The sequence below is a fragment of the Cyanistes caeruleus genome, chromosome 36 (genome assembly GCF_971803275.1).
Source record: "Cyanistes caeruleus chromosome 36, bCyaCae1.hap1.1, whole genome shotgun sequence".
Classification (NCBI taxonomy): Eukaryota; Metazoa; Chordata; class Aves; order Passeriformes; family Paridae; genus Cyanistes; species Cyanistes caeruleus.
The window spans coordinates 683747-708174 of record NC_141737.1 but is presented as its reverse complement, the minus strand read 5'-3'; the positions used below and the strand labels follow the sequence as shown (position 1 = coordinate 708174).

The 24428-nt window shown below is 60.6% G+C and overlaps 2 protein-coding genes and 1 long non-coding RNA gene across 4 annotated transcripts; 2 read left to right on the top strand and 1 right to left on the bottom strand.

The window, feature by feature from the left end:
- Positions 1–777: 777 nt before the first annotated feature.
- KCNA7 (potassium voltage-gated channel subfamily A member 7) lies at positions 778–7818 on the bottom strand. Of its 2 annotated transcripts, none has more exons than XM_086871647.1 (3): positions 6749–7818; positions 5200–6645; positions 778–1617 (listed from the first exon to the last, which is right to left on the bottom strand). In XM_086871647.1, the coding sequence occupies exons 2-3, from the start codon at positions 5710–5712 to the stop codon at positions 778–780; spliced, it is 1353 nt and encodes a 450-aa protein (XP_086727773.1). In that variant the 5' UTR covers positions 5713–6645; positions 6749–7818. The 2 variants fall into 2 exon arrangements, with proteins under 2 accessions (XP_086727773.1, XP_086727774.1); XM_086871648.1 differs by having other exon boundaries at positions 5200–6996; positions 7111–7818.
- Positions 7819–8634: 816 nt separating this feature from the next.
- SNRNP70 (small nuclear ribonucleoprotein U1 subunit 70) lies at positions 8635–23322 on the top strand. Its single transcript, XM_086871651.1, is given in 12 exon segments — positions 8635–8721; positions 9235–9392; positions 10102–10164; positions 10494–10548; positions 10655–10719; positions 10862–10924; positions 12187–12268; positions 19487–19588; positions 21400–21487; positions 22625–23057; positions 23059–23143; positions 23146–23322. Coding segments are annotated over 11 exon segments (1293 nt in total). The 5' UTR covers positions 8635–8721; positions 9235–9245; the 3' UTR covers positions 23256–23322.
- LOC147647545 (uncharacterized) lies at positions 17599–19151 on the top strand. The gene is made up of 2 exons (XR_015281491.1): positions 17599–18869; positions 19032–19151. It is a non-coding gene; the product is annotated as an uncharacterized LOC147647545 (long non-coding RNA).
- Positions 23323–24428: the final 1106 nt, after the last annotated feature.

The window sequence follows — 24428 nt, the reverse complement described above, 5'->3', positions numbered from 1 at the left end:
ATCCTGGTGCGCTTCCAGTTCATCCCAGTTCATCCCAGTGCACCACCAGTGCATCCCAGTGCACCACCAGTTCATCGTCCTTCATTACAATCCATCCTGGTGTGCTTCCAGTTCATCCCAGTGCATCCCAGTGCACCCCCAGTTAATCCTAGTCCATTTTAGTGTGCTCCCAGTTCATTCCAGACCATCCCAGTGCACTCCCAGTTCATTCCAGTCCATCCAAGTGCGCTCCTGGTCCATCCCAGTCCTTCCCAGTGCACTCCCAGTTCATCCCAGTTCATTGGTCTTTGTTCCAGTCCATCCTGGTGCACTCCTTGTTCATCCCAGTGCGCCCCCAGTTCATCCCAGTTCATTCCAGTGCACTCCCAGTCCATCCCAGTTCATTCCAGTGCACTCCCAGTCCATCCCAGTCCATCCCAGTTGATTCCAGACCATCCCAGTGCACTCCCAGTCCATCCAGGTGCACTCCCAGTCCATCCCATTCCATCCCAGTTCATCCAGGTGCACTCCTGGTCCATCCCAGTCCATTCCAGTGCACTCCCAGTCCATTCCAGTCCATTCCAGTTGATTCCAGTCCATTCCAGACCATCCCAGTGCACTCCCAGTCCATCCCAGTGCACTCCCAGTTCATTCCAGTCCATCCCAGTACACTCCTGGTCCATCCCAGTCCATCCCAGTGCACTCTCAATCCATCCAGGTGCACTCCCAGTCCATCCCAGTCCATCCCAGTTCCCCCCAGTCCATCCTTCTGCCCCTCCATCCCCCCCAACCCCTCCCTCACACCTCGGTCACCAACCTCCCCCCTCCCCACGCCTTCTCCCCTCCCGCCTCCCCGTCCACCCCCCAGCCCTCCCCGCGCCCCCCGCCCGCCTTGGCCTCGCTTTCCCCGGGGCTGTCGGGGTGGTGCGGGCAGGGCGAGGCGGGCGCGGCGCCGCCGGGCTCCTCGCCGCGCAGCTCCCGCCGGTAGAAGTAGGAGAAGTTGGAGACGATGACGGGCACGGGCAGGGAGATGGTGAGGACGCCGGCGATGGCGCACAGCGAGCCCACCAGCTTGCCGCCCACCGTCACCGGCGCCATGTCCCCGTAGCCCACCGTGGTCATGGTGACCACCGCCCACCAGAAGGCCTGAGGGATGGACGTGAAGGCCGTGGCCGCGTCCTCGGCCTCGGCGAAGTAAACGGCGCTGGAGAAGAGCACCACGCCGATGAGGAGGAAGAAGATGAGCAGGCCCAGCTCCCTCATGCTGGCCTTGAGCGTCTGGCCCAGGATCTGCAGCCCCGTGGAGTGGCGCGACAGTTTGAAGACGCGGAAGACGCGCACCAGGCGGATGACGCGCAGGACGGCCAGCGACATGGCGGGCTGGCCGATGCCGCGCTGCTGCGCCAGCTCCGTGCCCAGCGCGATGAAGTAAGGGGCGATGGCCGCCAGGTCGATGAGGTTCATGGCGCTGCGGAAGAAGGCCGCCTTGCTGGGGCTGGCCACCAGCCGCACCAGCAGCTCCAGAGAGAACCAGCAGATGCAGACGGTCTCCACCAGGAAGAAGGGGTCGGTCAGGCCCGAGCGGTGGGGAGGGGGCGCGGTGGGGGCGGTGGTGTTGGTGGGGGTGGGCGAGGGGGGCTGTGGGGAGAGAGGAGAGAGGTGTGGGGGGGTTAATTTGGGGGGGGTTAATTGGGGGGGTGTTAATTGGGGGGTTAATTGGGGGGGTTAATTGGGGGGATTGTTGAGGATGGGGGGGGTTGGTGGGGTGGGAAATGGCACGGAATGGGTTAAATGGGGGGAGGGGTCACCCGAACCGTCAGAGTGACCACGCGGTGTGGGGGATGGGGAGTGCACTGTGGGTTTGTGGGGTGGAGAGCACCCAGACCCCCAAAGTGACCACCCAGACCCCCAAAGTGACCACCCAGACCCCAAAATGACCACCCAGACCCCCAAAGTGACCATCCAGACCCCAAAGTGACCATCCAGACCCCCAAAGTGACCACCCAGACCCCAAAATGACCACCCAGACCCCCAAAGTGACCATCCAGACCCCAAAGTGACCATCCAGACCCCCAAAGTGACCACCCAGACCCCAAAATGACCACCCTGACCCCCAAAGTGACCATCCAGACCCCAAAGTGACCACACAGACCCCAAAGTGACCACACAGACCCCAAAGTGACCACCCAGACCCCCAAAGTGACCACCCTGACCCCAAAGTGACCACCCAGACCCCAAAGTGACCACCCAGACCCCCAAAGTGACCATCCAGACCCCAAAGTGACCACCCAGACCCCAAAGTGACCACCCAGACCCCCAAAGTGACCATCCAGACCCCAAAGTGACCACCCAGACCCCAAAGTGACCATCCAGACCCCCAAAGTGACCACACAGACCCCAAAGTGACCACCCGGACCCCCAAAGTGACCACCCAGACCCCCAAAGTGACCATCCAGACCCCAAAGTGACCACCTGGACCCCCAAAGTGACCATCCAGACCCCAAAGTGACCACCCTGACCTCCAAAGTGACCACCCAGACCCCAAAGTGACCACCTGGACCCCCAAAGTGACCATCCAGACCCCAAAGTGACCACCCTGACCTCCAAAGTGACCACCCAGACCCCAAAGTGACCACCTGGACCCCCAAAGTGACCATCCAGACCCCCAAAGTGACCACCCAGACCCCAAAATGACCACCCAGACCCCCAAAATGACCACCCAGACCCCAAAGTGACCACCCTGACCCCCAAACTGACCACACAGACCCCCCGGTGCCATGGCAAGGGCCCAGGAGGAGGAAGAGGAAGAGAAGAGGGCTGAGGGTGGCGAGGAAGGTGAGGATGAAGATGAGAAAGGTGAGGAAGGTGAGGATGAAGAGGATGGTGATGACGATGAAGCTGAGGATCATGAGAATGAAGATGAAGACCATGAGGATGAGAACGGTGAGGACGGTGAGGATGATGAGGATGATGAGGATGAGGAGGGTGAGGAAGGTGAGGATGAAGATGAGAAGGATGAAGATGAGAAGGATGAAGATGAGAAGGATGAGGAGGAGGAGGATGAAGAGGATGGTGACGATGATGAAGCTGAGGATCATGAGGATGAAGACGAGTACTATGAGAACGAGGAGGATGAGGAAGGTGAGGATGAAGATGAGAAGGGTGAGGAAGGTGAGGATGAGGATGAGAAAGATAAGGAAGAAGATGGTGATGATGATGAAGCTGAGGATCATGAGGATGAAAGATGAAGACCATGAGGATGAGGAGGGTGAGGAAGGTGAGGATGAAGACGAGAAGGATGAAGATGAGAAGGGTGAGGAAGGTGAGGATGAAAAGGATGGTGATGATGATGAAGCTGAGGATCATGAGAATGAAGATGAAGACCATGAAGATGAGGAGGGTGAGGAGAACGAGAATGATGAGGATTGTGATGATGATGAAGCTGAGGATTGTGAAGATGAAGATGAAGGCCATGAGAATGAGGACGGTGAGGATGAGGGTGTTGAGGATGAGGACAGTGAGGAAGGTGAGGATGAGAAGGATGAAGAGGATGGTGATGAGGATGGTGATGATGATGAAGCTGAGGATTGTGAAGATGAAGATGAAGACCATGAGGATGAGGATGGTGAGGAAGGTGAGGATGAGAAGGATGAAGAGGATGGTGATGAGGATGGTGATGATGATGAAGCTGAGGATCATGAGGATGAAGACCATGAGGATGAGGAGGATGAGGAAGGTGAGGATGAGGGTGTTGAGGATGAGGAGGGTGAGGAGGAGGAGGACGGGGATGGTGACAAGGAGAATGCAGCTGGTGAGGATGAGGAGTGTGAGGATGAAGATGAGAATGGCGAGGATGAGGAGAAGGGTGAGGATGAGGACACTGGGATGGAAGAGGATGAAGATGATGAAGATGAGGATGATGAAGATGGTGAGAAAGGTGAGGATGAGGACCCTGGGATGGAGGAGGATGAGGATGATGAAGATGAGGATGATGAAGATGAGGATGATGAAGATGAGGGTGATGAAGATGCTGATAAGGGTGAGAAGGAGAACACTGGAAGAGGCTGAGGAGGCTGAGGATGAGGATGGTCACAATGAGACCGAGAGTAGTGAGGGTGAGGATGATGAAGATGAGAATGATGAAGGTGAGGATGATGAAGGTGAGGATGATGAAGATGAGAATGATGAAGGTGAGAATGATGAAGGTGAGAATGATGAAAGTGAGGATGATGAAGGTGAGGATGATGAAGATGAGAATGATGAAGGTGAGAATGATGAAGATGAGGATGATGAAGATGGTGAGAAAGGTGAGGATGAGGACCCTGGGATGGGAGAGGATGAGGAGGGTGAGGACGAGGATGATGACAACGACACCAAGAGTGGTGAGGGTGAGGATGGTGAGGCTGAAGACCACAGGGATGAGGATGATGGGGCCAAGGATGATGGTGAGGATGAGGAGGACGAAGGCTGAGGACCGTAAGGAGGACGATGGGGCCAAGGATGATGGTGAGGATGAGGATGGTAAAGCCAAGGATGATGGTGAGGATGAGGATGATGAGGCTGAGGACCACAGGGATGAGGATGAAGATGGTGAAGCCAAGGATGATGGTGAGGATGAGGATGGTGAGGCTGAAGACCATAAGGATGAAGATGATGAGACCGAGGATGATGGTGAGGATGAGGATGATGGGGCCAAGGATGATGGTGAGGATGAGGATGATGAGGCTGAGGACCATAAGAAGGAAGATGATGAGACCAAGGATGATGGTGAGGATGAAGATGGTGAAGCCAAGGATGATGGTGAGGATGAGGATGATGACGCTGAAGACCATAGAGATGAGGATGATGAGGCCGAGGATGATGGCGAGGATGAGGATGGTGAGGCTGAAGACCATAGAGATAAGGATGATGGGGCCAAGGATGATGGTGAGGATGAGGATGATGAGGCTGAGGACCATAAGAAGGAAGATGATGAGACCAAGGATGATGGTGAGGATGAAGATGGTGAAGCCAAGGATGATGGTGAGGATGAGGATGATGAGGTTGAAGACCATAGGGATGAAGATGATGAGGCCGAGCATGATGGTGAGGATGAGGATGACAACAACGAGGACACCGAGGACGGCCACCACGAGGACACCGAGAACCCGGAACACGACCGCGAGCGCGGCGAGGATGAGGAGGACGAAGGACACCACCACCCCCACCACCGCTCCCTACCTCTCCCTCCTCTCCGGGCCGGAACTGCGGCAGCGTCTCCAGGCAGAACACCACGATGGACACCAGGATGACCAAGACGGACAGCAGGGCCACCACGCGGGCGGCGGGCGAGCTCTCGGGGTGCTCGCACAACAACCACGCCCGGCGCCTCAAACCCCCGCGCGGCAACGCCGGCGGCTCCTCCACCGAGAAACCTTCGGCCTCGCGCAGCCGCTCCTCCGCTTCCTCCCCGAGCTGGTAGAACCTCATCTCCTCCAAGAAGACGTCCAGGGGGACGTCGGGGGGTCTCCGCAGCCGCCCCCCGGACTGGTAATAGTAGAGCACGGCCCCGAAGGCGCCGCGGTGGCGGTCGAAGAAGTACTCGCGGCGCTGGGGGTCGAAGAAGCGGCGCCGGCGCCGGGGGTCCCCCAGGAGGGTGTCGGGGAAGCGCCGCAGCGTCCGCACCAAGGTCTCGAAGCGCCGGCCGGCCACGTTGATGGCCACGCGCTCGCAGCAGCCCCGCGGCTCCCCCATGCCCGCGGAGCCCCCGGGACGGGGCACGGGCGGGGCCGAGGGCACCGAGGGCAGCCTGGGGGTTTTGGGGGGTACCCCGGGGGTCCTGGGGGGCGTCAGAGGGGAGGGGGGAGCTTTTGGTGGTTCTACGGAGGGACTTTGAGCGTTTGGGGAGACCAAAAAACTCTTGGGGGGACCCTGAAAATATTTGGGGTCCCAGTGGGACTCTGAGGACTCAGGGGAACCCTAAAATATTGGGGGGGACCCAATGTTGGAGGACCCCAAACTTTTGGGGGTCCCGCGCTGGGTCTACAACGCTGGAGGAACCTCAGAACCTCAAGGTCCTTCAGCGTTGGGGACACCCCAAAATCCTTGAGGGGACCCCTAAAATATTTGGGGTGTCCTAATGGGATCCTAAAGATTTGGGGGAACCCCAAAATATTGGGGGGGACCCAATGTTGGAGGACCCCAAACTTTTGGGAGGAAACCTCAAACGTTGGAGGAAGCTCAGAACCTCAAGGTCCTTCAGCGTTGGGGACACCCCAAAACTCTTGAGGGACCCCTAAAATATTTGGGGTCCCAATGAGACCTTAAAGATTTGGGGGGACCCTAAAATATTGGGGGGGTCTGCAATGGTGGAGGACCCCAAACTTTTGGGGGTCCCACGGTGGGTGGGCAGGGTTGGAGGAACCTCAAGGTCCTTCAGCGCTGGGGACACCCCAAAACCCTTGAGGGGACCCCAAAAATATTTGGGGTCTCAATGGGACCTTAAAGACTTGGGGGACCCCTAAACTCGGGGTGTCCCCCTGTGTCACTGGGTCCCCCCAAAGCTGTCGCTGGTGTCCCCAAGCCACCTGACCCCTGTCACCAGGTGTCCCCTGTCCCCCAGACCCCGTCCCCCCCCCTGCCCAAATGTCCCCCAGTGTCACCCGGATGTCCCCAAGCCACCTGACCCTGTCACCGGGTGTCCCCTGCTTGTCACCGGGTGTCCCCGGCCCTCCTGACCCTGTCACTGGGTGTCCCCTGCTTGTCACCGGGTGTCCCCGACCCTCCTGACCCTGTCACCGGGTGTCCCCCGCTGTGTCACCGGGTGTCCCCGACCCTCCTGACCCTGTCACCGGGTGTCCCCCACTTGTCACCAGGTGTCCCCGCCTGTCACCGGGTGTCCCCGACCCTCCTGACCCTGTCACCGGGTGTTCCCCGCTTGACACCGGGTGTCCCTCGCTTGTCACCGGGTGTCCCCCGCTTGTCACCGGGTGTCCCCAACCCTCCTGACCCTGTCACCGGGTGTCCCCCGCTTGTCACCTGGTGTCCCCTGCTTGTCACCGGGTGTCCCCGACCCTCCTGACCCTGTCACCGGGTGTCCCCGCTTGTCACCGAGTGTCCCTCGCCTGTCACCGGGTGTTCCCCACTTGTCACCGGGTGTCCCCGCCTGTCACCGGGTGTCCCCGACCCTCCTGACCCTGTCACCGGGTGTCCCCGGTTGTCACCGGGTGTCCCCGACCCTCCTGACCCTGTCACTGGGTGTCCCCCGCCTGTCACCGGGTGTCCCCGCCTGTCACCGGGTGTCCCCGGCCCTCCTGACCCTGTCACCGGGTGTCCCCCGCTTGTCACCGGGTGTTCCCCGCCTGTCACCGGGTGTCCCCGGCCCTCCTGACCCTGTCACTGGGTGTCCCCGGTTGTCACCGCGTGTTCCCCACTTGTCACCGGGTGTCCCCGCCTGTCACCAGGTGTCCCCGACCCTCCTGACCCTGTCCCCCGTGGGTTCCCCGCTTCTCCTGCCCTCTGTCCCCAGCGTGTCCCGTGTCACCGGGGGGTCCCCGGCACCTGTCCCCGGCCTGTCCCCTGTCACTGGGTGTCCCCAAACCCCGGCCCTGCTGTCCCCAACCCTCCTGACCCTGCCCCCAGCGGCTCCGCTGGCACCCGGTGACCCCAACCCCTGTCACCGTGGGGGAGGGGGTCCCTAACCCCTGTCCCCGAGCTGTCCCCAACCTGTCCCCGACCTGTCCCCGACCTGTCCCCAGCCTGTCCCCGACCCTCCTGACCCCTGTCCCCGGCGGCGGGGGAGGGAGGGAGGGGGGTGGGGTGTCTGTGTGTGGGGGGGGGGATCCTTCCTGTCCCCCCTGTCACCACCAGCTGTCCCCAAGCCCTTCGCCCCCCTCCCACGTCACCCGGGTGTCCCCAACCCCCCCCTGCCCGTGTCACCGGGTGTCCCCGGCCCGCCGTCCCGCTGTCACCGCCGCTGTCCCGTAAACAGGGTGACAGGGTGGCCCCGCGGTGTCGGGTTCCCCCCCGCGCTAAAAATAACGGGGGGGGGGGGGTGGGGGGGGTGGGGGGGGTGACCGGACACCCGGGTCCTCCCCCCCCCCTCCCCCCCCTCCCTCCGGGGTCATCCGGTCACCCGCGGTCCCCTGGGGGGGGGGGACACACACACGGGGGGGGCACTCGGGTGTCCCGTGGGGTTTGGAGGGGGGGGGGGGGTGACACTCTGGTTGTCATGGCAACGGGACGGGGTGTGTCCCCCCCCTCCCCTGGCGGTTACCGGGGGGGGGGGGGAGCGACATCGCGGTTGCCGTGGCAACGGGAGGGGATGTGACATGGGGGGGGGGGGGTCCGCTCGGTTGTCATGGCAATCGCACGGGCCGCCTCACCCCGGTTACTAAGGGAGGGGTGGGCGTTAACCTGGTTGCTATGGCAACGAGACGGGCTGTTCCCCCTACACGTTGCTATGGGGGGGCACAGAGGATGTCCTCGGTTGCCATGGCAACCCTCGCCTGTTAGCAGGCCCCGCCCACGTTGCCAGGGCGCGCGGCGGGAGGCGTGGCCGCGCTGTTACCACGGCCAGGCCACGCCCTCTCTACGGGCCACGCCCCCTTTCTCCTTTGGCCACGCCCCCTTTGGCCGCGCCTCGCGGAGCCGTTACCGGCCACGCCCCCGTCTCGCCGCCACTTCCGGTGTTTTCCTCACTTCCGGCCGCGCATGCGCGGGGGGGAGGCGCGCGCGGAGCGGCCGGGCCGGAGGGAGCGCGGGGTCCGTGAGGGCCGGGGGGGGCGGGGACGGGCCCTGAGGGGCTCCGCGGGGTCCCGGGGGCAGAACGGGGCGGGAAGAACCGGGGGAGGGACGGGGAAGAGGCCCGGAAGGGTGGGGGGGGGTCTGGGGTGGGTCTGTGAGGGTGTGGGGGGGGGCTGCTGTGGGGTTTTGGGGGTCTGAGGGAGGCTGCGGGTGTTGGCGGAGGAGTTGTGTGAGGCTCTGAGGGGATTTGGGGGGGTCCGGGAGGGTCTCGGGGTGGGGTTGTGGGGGTCCGGAGCGGCTCTGGGGTTGTTGGGGTGCGCGGGGTGTTCGGGGGTCTCTGCAGGGGGTTCTTGGGGGGCTCAGGGAGGATTTGGGGGGGGTCCAAGGTGGGGTTGAGGGGGTCGGGGTGGGTTTTTGGGGGGTCCGGTGTGGGATAAAGTGGCTGCAGCGAGGGCGGATTTGGGGCATTTTTGGGTGTGTGGCGCTCGGGGTGATCCTGACCCACCCTGTGCCCCCTCCCCACCCCTGCAGAGCCCCCCAGGATGACGCAGTTCCTGCCCCCCAACCTTTTGGCCCTTTTTGCCCCCCGGGACCCCATCCCGTACCTGCCCCCCCTCGAGAAGTTACCCCACGAGAAGCACCACAACCAACCCTACAGCGGCATCGCCCCCTACATCCGCGAGTTTGAGGTACCCCAGACCCCCAAATCCCCCTCCCAGACCCCCAAACACCCCCAGACCCCCAAATCCCCCTCCCAGACCCCCAAAACACCCCCTAGACCCCCAAATCCCCCTCCCAGACCCCCAAACCTCCCCCTCCCAGACCCCCCCAAACACCCCCAGACCCCCAAATCCCCCTCCCAGACCCCCAAACCTCCCCCTCCCAGACCCCCAAACCTCCCCCCCAGACCCCCAAACCTCCCCCCAAACCTCCCCCCCAGACCCCCAAACCTCCCCCCAAACCTCCCCCCCAGACCCCCAAACCCTCTGCCAGACTCCCAAACCTCCCCCCTCCCCCCCAGACCCCCAAACCCTCTGCCAGACTCCCAAACCTCCCCCCTCCCCCCCAGACCCCCAAACCCTCTGCCAGACTCCCAAACCTCCCCCCTCCCCCCCAGACCCCCAGACCCCACCCCCAGACCTCCAAACCCCACCCCCAGACTCCCAAACCTCCTCCCCAGACCCCCAAAACACCCTCAGACCCCCAAACCCCCACACCAGAATTCCCCAAAACCACTCTGGACCCCCGTAATTCTCCCCTGCCTTCCCCCACATCCCCCAATCACCCTCAGAACCCCATTCTGGACCCCCCCCAGACCCCCATAACCCTTCCCCAAACCCCCAAAACCCCCCAGGACCCCCCCAAAACCCCTCTGTGACCCCCCCCGTGTCCCCCCAGGACCCCCGCGATGCCCCGCCGCCGACGCGCGCCGAGACGCGCGAGGAGCGCATGGAGCGCAAGGTACGTCCAGAACCCCCCAAAACGGGGGGGGAACCCGCCCAAAATGGGGTGCAGCCCCCTCCAGGGGGGCTCAGCCCCTTCCCCACGAGGCTGGGACTGCTCTGGGGGTCCCCAAAACTGGCACCAGCGGGGCGTTGTCCCCCCAGATCTCAGCTTAGGCGGGGTTTTAGGGGATCCCCCCGGGTTCTGTCCTCTCCTGTTGGGATTCTTGGGGTTCCCCACAGATCTTGGGGGGCTGTGGGTGGAGCCTGTGGGTTTGGGGACCCCCTGAGGTCACCCCAACCCCTGTTTTTGGGTCACTTTTCCCCCTTTTTTTCCCCTCCCCACAGCGGCGGGAGAAGATCGAGCGAAGGCAGCAGGAGGTGGAGTCTGAGCTCAAGCTCTGTAAGTTGGGGAGGGGGATCCTGTGGGGCTGGGGAGGGTCTCGTGGGGCTGAGAGGGGTCCCCCCTTTTCCTCTGACCCCTCCTCACCCCCTTTTTATCCCCCCAGGGGACCCCCACAACGACCCCAACGCTCAAGGAGATGCCTTCAAAACCCTCTTCGTGGCCAGAGTGGTGAGTGCTGGGGGGAGGAAACGGGGTCCCCCCCCCAATTTGGGGGGACTCCCACCGGTTTTTGGGGTCCTTGGGGGTCCCTTCAGGTTTTGGGGAACCCCCCCAGCAGAATTTGGGGTCACCCCTGTGGTTTTGTTCCCAGAATTACGACACGACGGAGTCGAAGCTGCGCCGGGAGTTTGAGGTTTACGGCCCCATCAAGAGGGTGAGTGGGGGGGGTCACCCCCAAAAAACACCCCCTGACCCCCCCATTCCTGTCCAGGGGGGTCACACCTGTCCCCCTGCCCGTTTTGGGGTGTCACACCTGTCCCTCAGCCTGTTTTTGGGGTGTCACACCTGTGTCACACCTGTCCCCCAGCCCGTTTTTGGGGCGTTACACCTGTCCCCTCACCTGTGTCCCCACACCTGTCCCACATCTGTGTCCCCACACCTGTCCCTCACCTGTCCCTCACCTGTCCCCCCTCACCTATCCCTCACCTGTCCCCCCACACCTATCACATGTCCCACACCTGTCCCCCCTCACCTGTCTCCACCTGTCCCACACCTGTCCCTCACGTGTCCCACATCTGTCCCTCACCTGTCACCTGTCCCCACCTGTCCCCACACCTGTCCCTCACCTGTGTCCCTGTCTCCCCTCATCTGTCCCCACCTGTCCCCACACCTGTCCCTCACCTGTGTCCCCACCTGTCTCCCCTCATCTGTCCCCACCTGTCCCCACACCTGTCCCTCACCTGTGTCCCTACCTGTCTCCCCTCATCTGTCCCCACCTGTCCCCACACCTGTCCCCACACGTGTCCCACACCTGTCTCTCACCTGTCCCTCACCTGTCCCTCACCTGTGTCCCCACCTGTCTCCCCTCATCTGTCCCCACCTGTCCCCACACCTGTCCCTCACCTGTGTCCCTGTCTCCCCTCATCTGTCCCCACCTGTCCCCACACGTGTCCCACACCTGTCTCTCACCTGTCCCTCACCTGTCCCTCACCTGTTCTATGTCCCCACACCTGTGTCCCCACACCTGTGCCCTCACCTGTCCCACACCTGTCCCCTGTCCCTCACCTGTCCCTCACCTGTCCCCTGTCCCTCACCTGTCCCTCACCTGTTCCCTGTCCCTCACCTGTCCCTCACCTGTCCCTTACCTGTCCCCTCACTTGTCACCTGTCCCCTCACCTGTCCCCTCACCTGTTCCCACCTGTGCCTCACCTGTCCCCTCACCTGTCCCCTCACCTGTCCCTCACCTGTCCCCTCACTTGTCACCTGTCCCCTCACCTGTCCCCACCTGTCCCTCCCCTGTCCCCACACCTGTCCCCTGTCCCGCACCTGTCACCTGTCCCCTCACTTGTCACCTGTCCCCACCTGTCCCCACCTGTCCCTCCCCTGTCCCTCACCTGTCCCCACCTGTCCCTCCCCTGTCCCTCACCTGTCCCCACCTGTCCCTCACCTGTCCCTCACCTGTCCCCTGTCCCCCAGATCTACATGGTGTACAACAAGCGCTCGGGGAAGCCGCGGGGCTACGCCTTCATCGAGTACGAGCACGAGCGGGACATGCACTGTGAGTACCCCCGCCCCCGCCCGGACCCCCAACCTCCCCCAGCCCCCCCAGTCCGCATGTCCGACCTCCCACCCACCCCCACCCACACCTGGGGGGGCCCGGCCCCGCCCGACAGGTAAGTAGCGGGGGCGGGGCGTGCGGCTACAGGCGGCCAAAGGTACCGCTAGCCGAGGTACAGGTGGACAAGGCTACAGGCGCAGAGGGTTCGGGTGGCCGAGGCTACCGAGAGGCCAGGTGCAGGTAGCCAAGGGTACAGGCGGACAGCGCTCAGGTGGCCGAAACGGCGAGCGGTCAGGGCTACAGGCGGCCATCGGTGTTGGTGGCCGGAGTACAGGTGGACAGGGCTACCAGCAGCAGGGCTGCAGGTGGCCGAGGCTAGGGACGGCCCTATTTAGGTAGCCAAGGCTGCAGGAGGCCGAGGTGCAGGTCACCGACCAGCTCCAGCTGCTGGCCGAGGCTACAGGCGCAGGGCCAGCTGGACCGAGGTTCAGGTAGCCCAGGCTACAGGCGCAGGGCCAGTGGCACGAAGGTTCAGGTAGCCCAGGCTACAGGCGCAGGGCCAGCTGGACCGAGGTTCAGGTAGCCCAGCAGACCGGTGGCCAGGGCTCCGGGTGGTCAGTCGGTCACCGAGGCCGCCGTTGGCCAGCGGTCCCGGTAGCCCAGCGATGGCCGAGGGTTCGGTCGGTCAGTCTGGTGTTGGCCCGTGGCGTGGTTGGCCAAAGGTGAGCCAGGCTACCGTTGGCCAGGGCTGCCATTGGCCACCGCTCCAGGTAGCCAGGGCTACCATCGGCCGAGGCTTTGGTTGCCATTGGCCGAGGCTTTGGTTGCCATTGGCCAGCCTACCATTGGCCGAGGCTCTAGCTGGCCAAACTCCCAGCAGCCATGGCTACCATTGGCCTAAGCTGTGATTGGCCAAGGCTGTGATTGGCCAAGGCTGTGATTGGCCAAGGCTGTGATTGGCCAAAGCTGTGATTGGTCAAAGCTGTGATTGGCCCAAGCTGTGATTGGCCAAGGCTGTGATTGGCCAAGGCTGTGATTGGCCTAAGCTTTGGTTAGCCAATCTACCATTGGCTAAATTAATTAGCCAAATTACCGGCAGCCCCGGCTACCATTGGCCAACCTACCACCGGCCAAGGCTTCGGGTGACCGAGGCTACCACTGGCCAAACTCCAGTTGACCAGAAGGCTACAGCTGGCCAAGGCTACAGTTGGCCAATGACCGAACTCGCCATTGGCCAACGTCCAGGTGGCCGAGGTTGTGGCCAGAGCTACGATTGGCCGAGCCTTCCGTTGACCAAATTTCTCATTGGCCACCGAGGTTGTGGCCAGAGCTGCGATTGGCCGAGCCTTCCGCTGACCAAACTGGCCACTGGCCGATGTCCAGTTGTGGCCGGAGCTGCGATTGGCCGAGTGTGCGCGCAGAGGAGCCGTTGGCCAGTGTCCAGTTGGCCGAGTCCATCCTGCGGCGGGCGCGTCGTGCCGGCGCCGCTCTCTGTCCGTCTCTGACCCTGCACCCCTCCCTCGGGACGGGCGAGCCGGGGACACCCCAAATCTGGGGTGTCCCAAATCCGGGGTGTCCCAAATCCAGGGTGTCCCAAATCCAGGGGTGTCCCAAATCTGGGGTGTCCCAAATCTGGGGTGTCCCAAACCTGGGGGCACCCCAAATCCGGGGTGTCCCAAATCCGGGGTGTCCCAAATCTGGGGTGTCCCAAATCCGGGGTGTCCCAAATCTGGGGTGTCCCAAATCCGGGGTGTCCCAAATCCGGGGTGTCCCAAATCCGGGGTGTCCCAAATCTGGGGTGTCCCAAATCCGGGGTGTCCCAAATCTGGGGTGTCCCAAATCCAGGGGTGTCCCAAATCTGGGGTGTCCCAAATCCAGGGGTGTCCCAAATCTGGGGTGTCCCAAACCTGGGGGCACCCCAAATCCAGGGTGTCCCAAATCCGGGGTGTCCCAAATCCAGGGTGTCCCAAATCTGGGGTGTCCCAAATTTGGGGGTGTTCCAAACCTGGAGTGTCCCAAATTTGGGGGCACCCCAAATTTGGAGTGTCCCAAATCCAGGGTGTCCCAAATCCAGGGATGTTCCAAACCTGGAGTGTCCCAAATCTGGGGGCACCCCAAATTTGGAGTGTCCCAAATCCGGGGTGTCCCAAATCCGGGGTGTCCTAGCTTCAGGGTTACCCCAAACCTGGGGGTGTCCCAAATCTGGGCTGTCCCGGTTCTGGGGGCTCCCCAAATCTGGGGTGTCCCAAATCCGGGGTGTCCCAAATCCGGGGTGTCCCAAATCTGGGGTGTCCCAAATCCGGGGTGTCCCAAATCCGGGGTGTCCCAAATCGGGTATCCTAAATCTGGGGTGTCCTGGATCTGGGGATATCCCAAATTGGGGTGTCCCAGCTCTGGGGGTACCCCAAACCTGGGGCTGTCCCAGTCCAAGGCTGTCCCGGTTCTGGGGGTGTCCCTGCTCCGGGTGTCCCCACTCTGGGTGTATTCCCGTTCCAGGTGTATCCCGCCTCCGGGTGTCCCCACTCCGGGGGTGTCCCGGTTCCTGGGATACCCCAAACCCCAGGGTGTCCCCACTCCGGGGGTGTCCCCGCTCCGGGGGTGTTCCGGTTCCTGGGATATCCCGGCTCCGGGTGTCCCTGCTCCAGGTGTAACCCTGCTCCGGGTGTCCCAGCTCCCAGGATATCCCCGCTCTGGGTGTCCCCAGTCCAGGTGTAACCCCGCTCCGGGTGTAACTCCACTCTGGGTGTAACCCCGCTCCGGGTGTTCCCCGGCTCCGGGTGTAACCCTGCTCCCAGGATATCCCCGCTCTGGGTGTCCCCACTCGGGGTGTATCCCCGTTCCAGGTGTAACCCCGCTCTGGGTGTATCCTGGCTCCTGGTGTAACCCCTCTCTCGGTGTTCCCTGGCTCCTGGGATATCCCAGCTCCGGGTGTCCTGTCTCTGGGTGTTTCCCCTCTCCGGGTGTTCCCCGGCTCCTGGGATATCCCCACTCCAGGTGTATCCCTGCTCCGGGTGTCCCCTCTCCGGGTGTTTCCCTCTCCGGGTGTTCCCCGGCTCCAGGGATATCCCCACTCCGGGTGTTCCCCGGCTCTCCGGGTGTTCCCCGGCTCCTGGGATATCCCCGCTCCGGGTGTATCCCCACTCCAGGTGTATCCCCGCTCCAGGTGTATCCCCTCTCCGGGTGTTTCCCCGGCTCTCTGGGTGTTCCCCGGCTCTCCGGGTGTTCCCCGGCTCCGGGGATATCCCCACTCCGGGTGTTCCCCGGCTCTCCGGGTGTTCCCCAGATGCAGGGGTGTCCCCTCTCCGGGTGTTCCCCGGCTCTCTGGGTGTTCCCCGGCTGCAGGGGTGTTCCCTGGCTCTCCGGGTGTTCCCTGGCTCTCCGGGTGTTCCCCGGCTGCAGGGGTGTCCCCACTCCGGGTGTTCCCCGGCTCTCCGGGTGTTCCCCGGCTCCGGGGATATCCCCACTCCGGGTGTTCCCCGGCTCTCCGGGTGTTCCCCGGCTCTCCGGGTGTTCCCTGGCTGCAGGGGTGTCCCCACTCCGGGTGTTCCCCGGCTCTCCGGGTGTTCCCCGGCTCTCCGGGTGTTCCCTGGCTGCAGGGGTGTCCCCACTCTGGGTGTTCCCTGGCTCTCCGGGTGTTCCCCAGATGCAGGGATGTCCCCTCTCCGGGTGTTCCCCGGCTCTCCGGGTGTTCCCCGGCTGCAGGGGTGTCCCAGCTCCGGGTGTTCCCCAGCTCTCCGGGTGTTCCCCAGATGCAGGGATATCCCCTCTCCGGGTGTTCCCCGGCTCTCCGGGTGTTCCCCGGCTCTCCGGGTGTTCCCCGGCTGCAGGGGCGTGCGGCGGGGCGGGAGCGAGGCCGGTGTCCGGGGCCGGGGTTGTATTAACACTGTTTTATTGTCACTGCAGCCACCTTTGTGATGGCTTTTGCCACTGCTGGCTTGCAGCTGATCCTAATGCTCCCCCCTCCACACCTCAGTCTATGGTTGGTATAAGGGTTTGTATCCTGGTAAGACACCTTCCATACCCCCCTCCCACCCAAAAACAACACCCGAACAACACCCGAACGCACCCAAAACCACCGCCCGGGGCAGGACGGGGGAGGGGGGATTGGGGGGTGGGGGAGCCCCTGAGCGCTCCCCTCCCCCTCCCCGCCTTTCCCGGACCCCTCCTGTGTCCCCCACCCCCCTCCTCTTTTTTAAGGAGGAGTTTTTTTGGGGGGGGGGGTTTGGATTTTGGGGGAGACCCCTCCTCTCGCAGCCGGGCGTGGCCGGGCTGGGGGCGGCAGGGTCGGAGCCCCGCCCCCCTCCCCACCTGAGCTTTATCTGCCCCTCCCCCCCTTTAATTTATCGACCCCTCCCCCCCTCGTGTTTTTTTGGGGGGGGGGGTCCCCACACCCCCACCCCACCCCCACCTCATGGACCCCCCCCCTTCCCAGCGCGGGCAGGGAGCGATTCCCACCTGGAATTCCCAAATTTCCGAACCCCCCCTGCCCCCTCCCCCCATCCCCTCCCCCACTCAGTCTCTGCTGAGCTGGGGACACGTGACCCCACCCCCACCCCCACCCCACGCAGATTTTGGGGGAGGGGCCCTCAAGGACCCCCCACCCCCCCCCCAAATTGGGGGTGTCAAGGCAGGACCCCCCCCACCCCAAAGGTGCCCCCCCCGCGTTTGTTGAGGAGGAGGAGGAGGAGGAGGAGGAAGGGGAAAGGGGGGAGGGGGCTCCGAGCGCCCCCTCCCCACGTGGGTCCCGGGGAGGGGGAGGTGCCCACGGCGCCCCCCCCCCACCCCCCAAAAATGAACATTTTGGGGACCCCCGCCCCCCCCAGGAGCCTGGATGTTCGTGTAGGAGGGGGGGGAGGGGACAGCTCCCTTAGCGGGGGGGGAGGGGCGGGTTTGGGGGGGGGCGGGAATTTGGGGAGGGGGGGGGGGGCTCAGCCCCCCCCCACCCCCAACCCAGGATTTGGGGTGCGACCCCTCCCCGGTCCCAGCGACCGAGGGGGGGGCGCGGTGGGGGAGGGGGGGGTTAAAGAGGCGTTTTGGGGGAGGGGGGGGGCGGGGGGGCTCAGCCCCTCCCCCACACCCCAGCCCGGTTTTTTTTTGTGGGGGGTGGGATGCGGGGGTGGGGGGGGGTTTATTTTGGGGAGGGGGCTGTGTGAGGTAGGACGGGTCTCAGGTAAGGCCCCAGCGCCTGTCCAGGACCGGCTTCGTCTGGAGGGGCCCCCCCCGGCCGGGGGGGGGGGGACACGGACCCGCCCCCCACCGCACCCAGGACTCGAACGGGAGAGTGGGGGGGGAGGGGGGAGGGGGAGGGGAGGGGGGGGGGGAGGGGAGATTTGGGGAGGGGGGGGCAGGAAGAGGGTCAGGGGGTGAGGGGGAGGGGGCCCGAATGGCGGTGCCCCCCCCCCAAATTAAATTAAACAATGGGGGAGGGGGGGGGTGAGCTCAGGTAAGGCAGCGCTGGGGGGGGGGACCCCTCCCCAAATTATGGGGGGGGGGGTGTTTAACAGGTTAAAGAGGAGACCCCCCCCCAAAATGAGGTGTTGGGGGGGTCAGCTACAGGTGAAGGGGGTGAAACCCCCCAAAATTTAATTGGGGGGGGGGGGGCAATGTGTAGGTAAATGAGGTGACCCCCCCCCCAAAAAAATGGGGGTGTCAATCTACAGGTGAAGGGGGTGAAACCCCCCAAAATTTAATTGGGGGGGGGCAATGTGTAGGTAAATGAGGTGACCCCCCCCCAAAAAAATGGGGGTGTCAATCTACAGGTGAAGGGGGTGAAACCCCCCCCCCCAAAATTAGGGTGGGGGGGGGGGTGAGTGTGCAGGTGGAGGGGGTGACCCCCCCCCCCAAAATGAATCTGAGGGGGTTGAGAAACAGGTAAAAAAGGTGAAGCCCCCCCCCCAAAAAAAATGGGGTGTCGGGGGGGTCAGTGTCGGGGTGAAGGGGGTGACACCCCCAAAAATGTCGGTTTGGGGGGGTCCTTACCAGGTAAAGGAGGAGACCCCTCCCCAAAAACCGATCCAGGTGTGTGTGGGGTCGGTGACTGGATAAAGGGGGTGACCCCCCCCCAAAAAAATTCATCTTGGGGGGGGTCCTAACCAGGTAAAAGAGGTGACCCCTCCCCAAAAATGTCGGTTTGGGGGGGTCGTAATCAGGTAAAGGAGGAGACCCCTCCCCAAAATATCGGTTTGGGGGGTAAAGGAGGAGACCCCTCCCCAAAAGCCAATCCAGGTGTGTGTGGGGTCGGTGACTGGATAAAGGGGGTGACCCCCACCCCAAAAAAATTCATTGGGGGGGGTCATAACCAGGTAAAAGAGGTGGCCCCTCCCCAAAATATCGATTTGGGGGGGTCGTAATCAGGTAAAGGAGGAGACCCCTCCCCAAAATATCGGTTTGGGGGGTAAAGGAGGAGACCCCTCCCCAAAAGCCGATCCAGGTGTGTGTGGGGTCGGTGACTGGATAAAGGGGGTGACCCCCCCCCAAAAAAATTCATCTTGGGGGGGGTCATAACCAGGTAAAAGAGGTGACCCCTCCCCAAAAATGTCAGTTTGGGGGGGTCGTAATCAGGTAAAGGAGGAGACCCCTCCCCAAAATATCGGTTTGGGAGGTAAAGGAGGAGACCCCTCCCCAAAAACCGATCCAGGTGTGTGTGGGGTCGGTGTCCGGGTGAAGGGGGCGACCACCCCAAAAAAATTCATCTGGGGGGGGTCTTAACCAGGTAAAAGAGGTGACACCCCCAAAAATGTCAGTTTGGGGGGGTTATAACCAGGTAAAGGAGGAGACCCCTCCCCAAAATATCGATTTGGGGGGTAAAGGAGGAGACCCCTCCCCAAAAACCAATCCAGGTGTGTCGGTGTCCGGGTGAAGGGGGTGACCCCCCCCCCCAAAATTCCGTGCCATTGGTTTGGGGGGGGATTAATTTTTTTTTGGGGGGGGGTCTCACACTCCCTAACCCACCTTTCCTTTACAGCCAGCTCATTTCTGGGGGTGGGGGGCACCCCTTGAAGCCCCCCCCCCATTTATTTTCTCCCATCCCGGGGCTGCCTCAGCCCTTTGGAATTGGGGGGGGGGGGGAAATTTTGGGGTGGGATTTTTTTGGGGGGAGGGGAGGGGAGGGGGGTGATTTTTTTGGGGAGGGGGAGGGCGGGCTGACCCGGCCCCGCTGTGGCTGACCCCTCCCCCTTTTCCTCCCCCCTCGGGACCCCCTCCCCGAATATTTTGCAGCCGCCTATAAACACGCGGACGGGAAGAAAATCGACGGGCGCCGGGTGCTGGTGGACGTGGAACGGGGCAGGACCGTCAAGGGCTGGCGGCCCCGGCGCCTGGGTGAGACCCCTCCCCAAATTAAATCCACCCCCCTCCTCAAATTAAACCCCACTTTCTCAAATTAAACCCACCCCCCTCCCCAAATTAAACCCCACCTTCTCAAATTAAACCCATCCCCCTCCCCAAATTAAACCCCCCCTCCCCAAATTAAACCCCACTTTCTCAAATTAAACCCACCCCCCTCCCCAAATTAAACTCCCCTTCTCAAATTAAACCCACCCCCCTCCCCAAATTAAATCCACCCCCCTCCTCAAATTAAACCCCACTTTCTCAAATTAAACCCACCCCCCTCCCCAAATTAAACTCCCCTTCTCAAATTAAACCCACCCCCCTTCTCAAATTAAATCCACCCCCCTCCCCAAATTAAACCCCATTTTCTCAAATTAAACCCCTCCTCCCCAAATTAAACCCCCCCTCCTCAAATTAAACCCACCCCCCTTCTCAAATTAAATCCCCCCCTCCCCAAATTAAACCCCTTCCCAAATTAAACTCCCCCTTCTCAAATTAAACCCACCCCCCTCCCCAAATTAAATCCCCCCTCCTCAAATTAAACCCACCCCCCTTCTCAAATTAAACCCCTCCTCCCCAAATTAAACCCCCCCTCCCCAAATTAAACCCCCCGTCCCCAAATTAAACCCACCCCCTCCTCAAATTAAACCCCACCTTCTCAAATTAAACCCACCCCCCTCCCCAAATTAAACCCCCCCTCCGCAAATTAAACCCCCCCTCCTCAAATTAAACCCCTCCTCCCCAAATTAAATCCCCCCTCCCCAAATTAAACCCCTCCTCCCCAAATTAAACCCCCCTCCCCAATATAAACCCCCTTCCCCCCTCCCCAAATTAAACCCACCCCCCTCCCCAAAATCCAGGCCTAAAACCCAGTTTCAACCTCGATTCGGGGCTTTATTTTTGGGTTTGAAGTTGGGGATTTTGGGGTTTTTTTTGGGGTCTCCCGGGTTTGGAGGATTTGGAATTTCGGGGCTGGTTCTGGATCCTGAATGAGGACCCCTGAATTTGGGGGGTTTTGTGCCCTTAGGAAAGAGTTTCACCCCCAGTTTGGGGGGGTTTCTCCTTGAAATTGGGAGGGGTCCTTGTGCAAGTTGGGGGCTCTTGGGGCTCAGGTTTGGGGTCAGTTTGGGGTCAGTTTGGGGTCAGTTTTGGGGTCAGTTTAGGGTCAGTTTTGGGGTCAGTTTGGGTCTGTTTTGGGGTCCCCCTGACCCCTCTCTCCCTTCAGGCGGCGGTTTGGGGGGTCTCAGGTTTTGGGGTCCCCCTGACCCCTCTCTCCCTTCAGGGGGCAGTTTGGGGGGTCTCAGGTTTGGGGTCAGTTTGGGGTCAGTTTTGGGTCAGTTTTGGGGTCCCCCTGACCCCTCTCTCCCTTCAGGGGGCGGTTTGGGGGGTCTCAGGTTTGGGGTCAGTTTTGGGGTCCCCCTGACCCCTCTCTCCCTTCAGGGGGCAGTTTGGGGGTCTCAGTTTGGGCTCAGGTTTTGGGTCAGTTTGAGGTCATTTTGGGCTTGGGTTTGGGTCAGTTTTGGGGTCAGTTTGGGGTCGGTTTTGGGGTCCCCCTGACCCCTCTCTCCCTTCAGGGGGCGGTTTGGGGGGTCTCAGGTTTGGGGTCAGTTTTGGGGTCCCCCTGACCCCTCTCTCCCTTCAGGGGGCGGTTTGGGGGGGCTCAGGTTTGGGGTCAGTTTTGGGTCAGGTTTGGGGTCAGTTTTGGGGTCCCCCTGACCCCTCTCTCCCTTCAGGGCGCGGTTTGGGGGGTCTCAGGTTTGGGCTCAGGTTTTGGGGTCCCCCTGACCCCTCTCTCCCTTCAGGGGGCGGTTTGGGGGGCACCCGGCGCGGCGGTGCCGACGTCAACATCCGGCACTCGGGAAGGGACGACACCTCCCGCTACGACGAGCGGTGAGTGGGGGGGTCCTGGGGGGCTTTGGGACCCCCGGGGAGGGGACAGGGGACCCCGGAGACCCACGATGTCACCTTTGGGACCACCGGGACACCTCAGGGACCCCCTGGAATGGGTCAGGGACCCCTGGGACACCTCAAGGACTCTCTTGGGACCCCCTGGAATGGGTCATGAACCTCAGGGATTCCCCCAGGACATCTCAGGGACCCCCTGGGACACCTCAGGGACCCCCGTGACCCCTCTGTGACCTCAGTGACCCCTCAGTGACCCCCCATGACCCCTCCATGACCTCCTGTGACCCCCGTGACCCCTCCATGACCCCTCCATGACCTCCGTGACCCCTCAGTGACATCCATGACCTTTCCGTGACCCCCTCTGTGACCCCTCCATGACCCCTCTCTGACCTCTGTGACCCCTCCGTGACCCCCATGACCCCCGTGACCCCTCTCTCCTTTAAGGGACCGCGAGCGCGAGCGCCAGGAGCGTTCCCGGGAGCTCTCCATGACCCCTCCATGACCCCTGTGACCCCTCCATGACCCCTGTGACCCCTCCATGACCCCGGTGACCCCTCGGTGACCCCTCATTGACCCCTGTCTCCTCTCTCTCTCCTCTCAGGGACCGCGAGCGTGAGCGCAAGCGCCGGGAGCATTCCCGGGAGCTCTCCATGACCCTGCCATGACCCCTGTGACCCCTCTGTGACCCCTCCATGACCCCTCGGTGACCCCTCGGTGACCCCTCATTGACCCCTCTCTCCTCTCTCTCTCCTCTCAGGGACCGCGAGCGCGAGCGCCGGGAGCGTTCCCGGGAGCTCTCCATGACCCCTGTGACCCCTCTGTGACCCCTGTGACCCCTCCATGACCCCTGTGACCCCTGTGACCCCTCGGTGACCCCTGTGACCCTGCCATGTCCCCTGTGACCCCTGTGACCCCTCGGTGACCCCTGTGACCCCTGTGACCCCTCACTGACCCCTGTCTCCTCTCTCTCCCGTTTCAGGGACCGCGAGCGTGAGCGCGAGCGCCGGGAGCGTTCCCGGGAGCTCTCCGTGACCCTGCCATGACCCCTGTGACCCCTCCGTGACCCCTGTGACCCCTCGGTGACCCCTCACTGACCCCTCTCTCCTCTCTCTCCCGTTTCAGGGACCGCGAGCGTGAGCGCGAGCGCGAGCGCCGGGAGCGTTCCCGGGAGCGCGAGCGGCGCCGTTCCCGTTCCCGGGAGCGGCGGCGGCGGACGCGGAGCCGGGAGAAGGAGGAGCGCGAGCGCAAGCGCGGCGGCAGCCGGGAGCGCAGCAAGGACCGGGAGCGCGAGCGCGAGCGCAAGCGCCGCTCCCGCTCCCGCGAGCGCAAGCGGGAGCGCGACAAGAAGGAGGAGAGCGGGCTGGAGCCGCCCGAGACCCCCGAGGAGCTGGGGGGCGGCGGGGGGGAGGCGGGGGGCGCCGAGGGGATGGCGGGGGAGGCGGAGAAGAGGGAGAGGGAGCGGGAGCGGCGCCGCGGGCACCGGGAGAGGGAGCGGAGGAGGGAGAGGGACAGGGAGAGGGAGAGGGAGCACAAGAGGGAGAGGGAGAGGCGCGATGAGAGAGCGGCGGGAGGAGGAGGAGGAGGAGGAGGAGGAGCAGGAGGAGAGGGAGGAGGAGGAGGAGGAGGAGGAGGAGGAGGCGATGCCGGAGCCGCCGGGGACTCGGAGATGTTCCTGCCCGGGGAGGGGATGCAGGCCCCCGATGGCTACCTGGGGGCGGAGAATGGCTACCTGCTGGAGCCGCCCATGGAGTGAGCGGCCGCGAGTTTAATAAAGGGTTTTATTGGGAAAAAAAAAAAAAAAAAGTTATGGAAAAAATGTGGAATTGTGGTTTTTTTTTATGGGGTTTGGGAGGGGGGTTATAGAAAAATCCCTATTAAAAAATCCTATTAAATTTATATGTTAAATTATATATTTTTTATATTTATATATATATTTATATCTATATTTTTATATATATATTACATATATTATTTATATATTAAATCCTATTAAATCCTATTAAAATTATATATATATGATTTTAATATATAAATATTAAATCATATATATATGATTTTTATATATATATATTTATAATTATAATTATATATAATTATAATGTGATAATTAGACACACTGTTAATATGATGTATTCTAATACTAATAATATATTATTAATATAATAACATAATCATAATACTAATTATAATTTTATTAATATAGTATAATACAATGTAATGTAATATAACATAATATAACATAATATAATATAATATAATATAATATAATGTAATATAATATAAAGTGTAATATAATATAATATGATATAATATAATATAATATATAGTGTAATATAATATAATGTAATATAATGTAATATAATGTAATATAATACAATATTATGTTATATAATAATTAATATAATATTATATAACATATAATATGGTATAATACAATATACTAATAGTTTATTATCTTATACTAATAATATGTTCTAGTATATATATATTCTGAAAAACACATTAAAAAGTTTGGGGTTTTTAGGATGGGTGGGTGGGGGATGGTTTATAGAAAAATCTATTGAAAATAATATTTAAAAAATATATATATATATTAAAACAGTATATGTTAATGGTAATTAGATATATTATTAATATATTCTAATAATAATATATAATTAATATAATAACATATAATATTAATTACAATTATGTATTAATATAATATTACTACATTATAAATATAACAATATAATATAATACGATATTTTATTACTATGCTAAAAATACATTCTAATATATATATATACTAAAAAATACGTTAAAAACTTTGGGGTTTTTAGGATGGGTGGCTGGGGGACGGTTTATAGAAAAATCCGTATTAAAAATCCTATAAAAATATATATACAAAAATATATATATTTTCTAAAATATTTAAAAATATTAA